The sequence below is a fragment of the Lampris incognitus genome, chromosome 5 (genome assembly GCF_029633865.1).
Source record: "Lampris incognitus isolate fLamInc1 chromosome 5, fLamInc1.hap2, whole genome shotgun sequence".
Lineage (NCBI taxonomy): Eukaryota > Metazoa > Chordata > Actinopteri > Lampriformes > Lampridae > Lampris > Lampris incognitus.
Genome location: NC_079215.1, coordinates 54,276,305 through 54,284,664, shown reverse-complemented (window position 1 = coordinate 54,284,664; position 8,360 = coordinate 54,276,305). Strand labels below are relative to the sequence as shown.

Sequence of the window (8,360 nt, the reverse complement as noted above, 5' to 3'; positions counted from 1 at the left end):
GCCTCAAAACACAAACCAGACTCGGATGGGATGCTTATAACGACTGGCAGAATTAATTCCTAAAGGTTTCCAGACACGCGTTTTGTTAAATGAAGCCGGCGTGTTGTGTTGTATGGGTTTGTTAAGACATAGTGGGTTAACGTGGTCGTATCAAGGGGTTTTGGCGAGTCGGGCGGGCGGTTCCGCCATTGAAGCTGGTGCAATGTCACAAGGCCCGTCGATGATGTCAGCCGGCGCGCGCGCGCAGAAGCGCGCGCGTCCTTTGCCGGACTCTTCCGCTATAGGAAAACGACACCCGGCAGCATCAAAAATCTACAAGGCTAAAATAAAACCGAGACGCGGCTTGTTTCGTGCCCGCGCCGCTGAGCGCGGGGTGTAATAAAGCCCCGCGCTCCGACACGCGGACCGGATGATGACATTCCAGCGGTTTATCGGAAGCGAGCGCAGGCTCGCGTCACCGCCGTCAGATCGGCGTATCCCCACCCGCGCTCATCCGAGCATGAGCGCGCGCGTCGCCTCGCGCCGCGCCTGGCTGACCCGGCAACGCCCGCTCGGAGACACCGTGGCCTTCGCTTAGCAACCGGTGTCCCCGGCGAAACAAACAAACAAAAAACAAAGCGGAAACGAAGTCTTGGGAAACATCTTTATTTAAGAAAGGTGCTAGAGGAATTTTTTTTTATATCTTTTATTTTATTTCTTCTTTTTTTTAAATTTGGGACCTTCTTCTTTAGTCTCTCGTGTGAATTCACAGTGAGATATTTTAGTCTCCAAGTAGGCCTCAGTTTGCTTTCTCTCAGCGGACCACGGCAGAACTCTACACTCCACACTGGGAAGAATGACGTCAAAAAATGTTTTTTGTTTTTTTTTAAAGTTGAACAATTTTCAAAACAAAATAGAAGAACCTCCGCGCACGGGGGCTGGCGAGCTGCCGCGGAGGATATTTTTAACAGCCTTTTGAGAGGGGGGGGCGGGGCTCCATTTGATTTGGTCAATACATTAAATAGATGTCAAACTTTATAATATGTACACATATACAGTCTAATTTGTTTCTCTATATATTACATACAAAAACATTTTATAATCACTGTATCCTATAAACTTCAAAAGGATTTTGATACAAGTTTGAGAAAAGGGGCGAATGCAAACAAGTTCTGAAATGAATCGGATCATCTTTTGTCTTTGAAGAAGCCTTGAGAAGTGCTGCTCTCTTTGATGGTGACCGTCAGGAAGTTGGTGGTCACATCGGTGACCAGGACCTTCTCGACGTTGCCGAGGGACGGCCTCCATGTCACTTCATCTACGTCGGTGACGAACCGGGTGGGGGACGGCCTGTCCAGAAAGGAGGGTTTCTCTGTTTGCGACAGCTCGCCGGGCTGACTCTTACTGGCGTTCCAGCAGCCCGCGGAGCGGTGTCTGAAGTGGGCAGGGGCCAGGTAGCTGGGGCCATCTTTAGTCCTGTGTGTCTCTGACTCTGTCCTGTGTGGATGCAGGCCCCGGTCTGGGTAGGGCTGCTGCCGGTGGCTCATGCTGGACAGAGCCCGCATGTGCGTGGTGCGGTGGTGGTGGTGGTGGTGGTGGTGGTGGTGATGGTGGTGATTTTTATGGGCGTAACCGTGGTTCTCTGGTTGTCGGTGGGACAGTTTAATCAGCCTCATCTCGGAGACCCTCTCTTCATTCCCTTGAATCTTGGCCAGTTTGTGGGGATTGAAACTCAGCTGCACATCCGCTCTCCTCTTGTGGGGCTCGGGGACTTGATGGCTGCTGGGGCCGTCTTTGAAGCGGAGCTTGGGCTTGGGCCCTCTCTTTTTGGGGATGTGCATGAATCTGTCTGGGCTTGCTGGCTGTAGGCCAGGCGGCCTGTGTTCGCGGGTCGGCTCTAGCGGCCGGCTGCGTACACTCTCCCCCCTGTTGACAGTGCTGGGTGGGAAGATGGTGGGGACGACGGCTCTCAGGCCCTCTCTGGCCCTGGGGGTAACAACGGGCTCCGGGGTCGGGTAGGTAACGCACATCCCTCGGACCGCCTCGCTCCTGAACTCATACGACTTGGCTTTAGCCTTAGCCTGTGCCTGTTAAAAAAAAAAAAAAAAAGAAAACAGAGTGTAAAATTTTAGAATCACAGACAGGGCCCACTTTAAAAAAAAAGAAAGTGAATTATGAAGTTAGCTTGACTCGTCATTCTCTGCCAAATGAGAGGCATTGGGACTCGGTATCCTTAAATTGGGGTCAACTACCAATAACCACCAATAATCAGAAACCTGCTACTCAGCCCCCCCCTCCCTCCCCCCAGGAAAAGGCCTTAAAGGCCTGTGATTGTTACAATGCTGAAAAACAATCGATAACCAGCAAAACTTGCATTTAATAAATTGCATTGCTCAAATATATAAAGAAATCTATCGAGGGGGGGAAAAAAAGACTGCTGTTCTTAATCTCGAAAATTTATTAGGTCGCAAAAGCCTTTTTTTTGACCTGAAAAGCTGCGCATTTTATTTCCTTCAGCTAAGTTTATCCTGTCAAAGCGTTTTAAAAAAAAAAATCCGCATATGCCTTTTTGCGGCTTGTTTCGGAGAAAGACGCTGCGGTCAGAGAAACGCCCCGAATAAGCGTGTCGACGCGCGCTGAGGTGAATCGGAAAGTCCGACTCGCTCCGCATCACGAAGGAGAGGAGCGGCGGCGGCGGCGGCGGCCAAGGCACACTCGCGAAACACGCCTATCGCGCGGTGCGTCCGCGCGAGCCGAGGCGCTCGGACCGCTCTGCGTTGCCCGCCAACGTTCGGGATCGGCCCGAGCGTGGCAGCACCGCACCGGGGAGGAGGCTCCTCCGGATGCCAAATCTGACATTACCTTGAGCAGAAACGTCTTGGGTTTCGGTCCCCTCTTCTTGGGCCCGTACAGCTCCCGTTCGCGCTCCCTGCGGAAACAGCCCATTTTGAGTATCAAGGGAGCCGAGGACACCTTTTTTATTAATCGGCCCCCTCGCGTGTTGTTTTTCCGCCGTGTCTGCAACCGCCGGCCCCGGGACACCTTACCTCTCGTCGAAAGCGGCGAACAGCCGCGAGTCCAGGATATTCTCCTCCGGCTCCCAGGTGCTGTATCTGGGGGGGGGGGGGCATAAAAAAACCAGAAATGAGAACAGCTCAGTCGCCCCCTACACCACGCACCACCCGCACCACCCCGCACCGCACCGGGGTGCCTGCGCTGCGCACACAAGACACGCCACAGGCTTTAGCTACGCGGTCCTAGCGCGCTAGCATTGCAAGCTAACGTCTCCAACGTGCTACACCCACTTAGCGCTAGCGAGCGCGGCTGAAGGGACGGGCGCCGCGGGGGGAAAACACACCCGTCTCGGCAGCGCAGCCGAGCTCCGTGCAAAACGCGAAGTGACACAAGATAAGCAGGACTTACTTAGGAGACCAGCCCTTCCACTTCACTAGGTACTCCATTCGACCCTGCGTGCCACCAGAAACAGAGACAAACCGCTCGGTTAGCTGCCAGCGCATAACGCAAAGTGCAACATATGTCAAAGCTCTGGGAACAAAATGGCCCAGCACCGCCTCACGCCATACCCTCCTTATCCTCCGTTTGATGATCGACTCGGCGGCGAACACCCTCTCCCCGACGGCGGACAGCTCCATGTCGACTTCGGTCTCCCTCCCCGTTAGCCTTCTCGCTCGAACGCTAGCTATTTTCCTCCAGCCCCCCTCCGCTCTAGCGGACTGAATTCCGGACAGACCATAATACTCCCGAGCAGAAAAGACGTCATCGCATTTTTTTTATTTTTTTTACCGCGTTGCCAAGGAACCGCGGTCGGTGGACCCGGTTTGGAGAACGCCCATTGGTCGAGCCGTTGCTACGTGCCCAGGGGTTGCTAAGCGAGGAGGAGGAGCATCCTTCGCCCGACTCGGGGAAAATGGTGGTTGTTGTGCAGCGGCTCGGCTGGGCGCAATATTTTGGAGATGTGCTGGGGGGGAAAAAAGTCGCCGCGAAAGCGGCAGCGCGGAAGTTGGTCGCCCGTCGGAGACGGAGGCCCACGGATTCCGATTGATTCGAACGAAAGGGGCAACGTGACATAAACCAACCCCCACCCACCCCACCCCACCCACCCCCCGAGTCAATTGTTTGTCTACCCAGACGCGTTTATCAGCAAATTCAATAAACTGTATTTTGTTTTGGGGTTTTTTTTTTTAATTTAAATCAGCACGCGGACGTAAAAGCAACAGTTCGTGTCGTAGAAACGTCCGAGAAATTGCGGGCGCCAACGGTTTCGTTCGATTTTCGCCTCGTGCAGAGTAAGCCCGCGGTTTCAGTGGACCGTTCTCGCCAGGCCCGATTCGATTTGTACCTGTAACGACTCGTCACAGTATAGGTTCTCTCCACGGCGAGACAAGGGTCGTGGGGGGGCTAGACTGACCTTGCGACCAAGGTTCCGTTTAAAAGTGAAAGTCTCGTTTTATTTCGTAGGGGTTTTTTTTTTTCAACGATCACAATTGAAAACTTTCAAGGAGGACCAAAACTTGAAAGGCGTTTTGGAGGCTGTCCAAAAGGAGTTGAATCGAGCGCAACTGGACTCGGTATAGATCCGCGAATAGACCCAAGTCCGGTTGCGCTCGATTCAACTCCGTTTGGACAGCCTCGACCCGGACGAACGAGAACGTCCCCGGACATCTCGGAGGCTACGGTTTTAATCCCTAAACGCAGGGTCGTCCGGGGACTAAACCAAAACGGGGGGCGAGTATAGTGCAAAAGAACTGCGACGCCCCGTCTGCCTTTGCGCGAGAGAGCCTGTAGATTTGCGGTGCTTTGCGTGTTTGGCCGTTTTAAATAAATATAAATACGTAGGAAAATAAAAAAAGTGAGCTCAAATCCGAGGATAGAATAGTCTGCAGCAAGCCACGAAAAAGTTCCCCCAATAGAGTTTGAGATCACATGTTTAGTTAAACGGGCTGGATGACGTCGCTAAATGAAACTGTAACGTCACCGTCCCCAGCACGCGCTCCTTTATTATTATTGTTATTATTAGTAGTATTATTATAAGGGTTTTTTTTTTTTAGGGAGTTGTCCCTTATCCGATGAGAGGGTCTAAGGACAGGATGCCCACTGAGGCACATGTGTAATTTGTGATACCGGGCTACACGAATCAAACTGACCCGACTATAGGCGGACTCCCCTGTAACGGCGCGAAGCCTGCTTCTGTCATCCAGCTCCAGCAGATGAAGCTGTATCATTTTACAGTATAGCCGATATTTTGTTTATTGATTATGAGGCATTACCGCCTGAGCAGGCGTAATGGCAGTTATCTTCCAGGTATCAGACAAATAATAATAATAAAAAAAGGATGCCATAATATGTAGGCTACTCATTTTAACTCTTGGTTGGCCATGGGCTAAATGTCACCAAGAAAACGCGCAGGAAGCCATACCGGGTGTCCTCCGGGTGGGTAAATCATCCAGCAAGTGGGCGCACAGCCAAATATTCGGGCTTCGACGCCGAAAAGGGGGAATAATCCAGCAGGCCCACAGCAACACGTCCCACCTGGCTCGGTCGTGGGGGGGGGGGGTGATCTCACCGATTTGGCAGGCGTCTTATAAATAAATATAATATCCATTATTTTGTTGGACTACAAGTCATAGGCCGATCCGTCACTTTTAAAAACCGAAAGCAAGAAGTGGTGTCGGGCCATCAGGACGTCTTCAAAATGACTCCTAAAAAAAAAGTATTGGAGACAACAAATGTACCTCTAATAAAGAGTCACACGATATCGACGTCATTTTATTGCAATGAAATCAATAATAATAATAATAATGATAATAATAATAATAATAAAATAATAATAATATTTATATAAATGATCATGTAAAGGTTAATCCGATCCAGGATCAGATAATATGGGACATATTCAGACTGACTGCTGTTCGTTTGGGAATAGTTAGAGAAATAAATACTAGTTACAGACTTTAATGTATACTGAATCAGGTTTAGCCTGCAGTCTGCAGAATGATCGACAGCCCCGGTTAGGATAATAACAGTAACGGATGAATAACAGCTGCTATGAGACGTTATAATCTACACAGCGTGACGGCCCTATACAGCCCATGCATTAAGCCACATTTCTCCGTGTAAATCCCTTTTGCTTTTCTTCCCGTTTCTTTTTTCCTTGTAAATAAAAATTAGTTTCATAGCTCCAGTCGCCAATTATCTTCCTCTTTGCGCTCGCGATTCAGCTCGTGCGGCGGTCTGCGTCACCGCGTCTGAAGCGCGCTGGCTTCTGCCTGCGTCGCGTTTGACGCAAGAGTCGCTGGGTTTCGAACAGAGGACCCGTCAAAGGGGCCCCCATGCTGTCATAAGGATGGGTGAAGGACACTGGTCCCCCTCAGGGTCAGACCCAAGTCGACGACGTCACACCGAGCCGACGCGTTCGGCGGTGGTGCACAACCGAATTACGCTGACGCGCGTTTGAAGGCGAGAGGCCAAGAGCGAGGGTCTGAACAAACGTAGACCGGAAGTAACGAACAGCACAGCGAGAGTCTCGGGTGGAAGAGTTCAGCTGAGCCCAAAACTCCACCGCGTCCACCAAACATCTCAGTGCCAAGAATCCACAACTGCGTCCCGATTCATTACAACACTGAACACAGTGTAGTGTCCATAATGTGTTGAGCCATTGTTTTACTTTGTTTTTTTTTTTGTTTTTTTTTAATAGTTATTTCTTGGGAGCAGTATTGATTGCTATCGGAGTGTGAGGGTGTGAGCCTGCAGGAGTGTGAAATGGCGCGCGTCGTTACAACCTGTTAAAAAACCCAACCGGCGGTCGGTGCAGTGCGCGTGTGAAGGCGCGTGTCCTGGCGGAGCTTATCCGACGCTCGTGTCCGTGTCGCGACAGAAATAAAGCCACGATCCCCTTAACGTGAAGAAATAATTAACGACTCAAGCGTTAATCAGAAGTTCAGCGCCTCAAGTATCCATGCTCCTGTCACTCCCTGCATGTTAGAGACCCCTCAAATACAAACGCGTCAACCAACACCCCTTAATTTTTACCGGGACGCAATTAAGTCAATATTGGTGGTCGAAATCGGCCTATTTATCTTAACAACGCACGCGCAACAATTGGAGATGCTCGCGCTGGCCGTTGGTTTGCTCAACAACAACAACAACAAAGAAGCAAAATCGTGACAGCAAGAAGATCAGCTGAGGAGGCGGAAGGTGGAAGGTGGGGGGGGGGGGGGGAGAGAAATTTAGGCGCAGAATCGCCATCGCAACACGCGCAACGAGCGAGCTCAGCGCGAGCTGGAGAGATAAAAAAAAAAACCTGGGGAGGATGGAAGTCAAAAAATGCAACTGCTCCGCACCATCATAACTCTTCCATAGGGCGCAGAATCCTGGACTCTAACAAAAGCTATGGAGAAGAAGAAGAAGAAAAAAATACAAGCCTTTGGACTTCAGAATGCTGCAAACCCCAAACACAGCGCACGTCACCAACACTGAAGTGCTGAACAGAGTAAAGGGACCTATTGGTCACCATGATAAGTTTACTGACAATGGTTTAAAAAAAGAAAGAGGAAATTAAACTGGTATGGACACGTTTGCCGAACGGAAAGGGCACGTGCAAAGGACACCCTGCAAGGCCTGGTGGCAGAAGGGACTGGGAAGAGAGGGAGACCGAGAAACACCTGGGTAAACAACATCAGAGAATGGCTACAGATGAGCGTGATGGATAGGGGGGGGGGGCGGTGGAAGAGACTGGTCGAGGCATCAGCGGTGCTCCTACGGCCTCCATAGGTTACAGAACTGATGATGATGATGATGATGATAATGATGATGATGATCATATGTTGGCTGAGTTCCATTGAAACACCCGGAGAACTCCAAATGTGAAATGACGGCATATAATAACAAATAGAGCAGCAGCCCATAGTATCTAGAGAGCTATAGTATCTACAGAGTTATAGTATCTAGAGAGCTATAGTATCTACAGAGTTATAGTATCTACAGAGCTATAGTATCTACAGAGTTACAGTATCTACAGATTTATAGTATCTACAGAGTTGTAGTATCTACAGAGCTGTAGTATCTACAGTTATAGAATCTACAGTTATAGTATCTAGAGAGCTATAGTATCTACAGAGTTATAGTATCTACAGTTATAGAATCTACAGTTATAGTATCTAGAGAGCTATAGTATCTACAGAGTTATAGTATCTACAGAGTTATAGTATCTATAGAGCTTTAGTATCTACAGAGCTTTAGTATCTACAGAGCTATGATATCTACAGAACTATAGAATCTACAGAGCTATAGTATCTACAAAACTACAGTATTTACAGAGCTATAGTATCTACAGAGCTATATTGTCTATGTTGTTATAGTAT

The 8,360-nt window shown here is 49.7% G+C and overlaps 1 protein-coding gene across 1 annotated transcript; it reads right to left on the bottom strand.

Annotated features, from left to right (window-relative positions):
- Window positions 1-635: 635 nt before the first annotated feature.
- cbx8b (chromobox homolog 8b) lies at window positions 636-3,718 on the bottom strand. Its single transcript, XM_056280135.1, has 5 exons — window positions 3,564-3,718; window positions 3,403-3,446; window positions 3,027-3,092; window positions 2,842-2,908; window positions 636-2,066 (listed from the first exon to the last, which is right to left on the bottom strand). The coding sequence occupies exons 1-5, from the start codon at window positions 3,630-3,632 to the stop codon at window positions 1,167-1,169; spliced, it is 1,146 nt and encodes a 381-aa protein (XP_056136110.1). The 5' UTR covers window positions 3,633-3,718; the 3' UTR covers window positions 636-1,166.
- Between the last annotated feature and the right edge of the window lie 4,642 nt (window positions 3,719-8,360).

What these genes read in the sequence shown, in the direction of transcription:
- cbx8b (XM_056280135.1), bottom strand. Translation starts at nt 3,632, where the DNA reads ATGGAGCTGTCCGCCGTCGGGGAGAGGGTGTTCGCCGCCGAGTCGATC. An exon ending in TGGAAGGGCTGGTCTCCTAA is followed by an intron (nt 3,093 to 3,402) that starts GTAAGTCCTGCT and finishes CCCCCCCCCCAG; the next exon opens with ATACAGCACCTGGGAGCCGG. An exon ending in CCAAGACGTTTCTGCTCAAG is followed by an intron (nt 2,067 to 2,841) that starts GTAATGTCAGAT and finishes TTTTTTTAACAG; the next exon opens with GCACAGGCTAAGGCTAAAGC.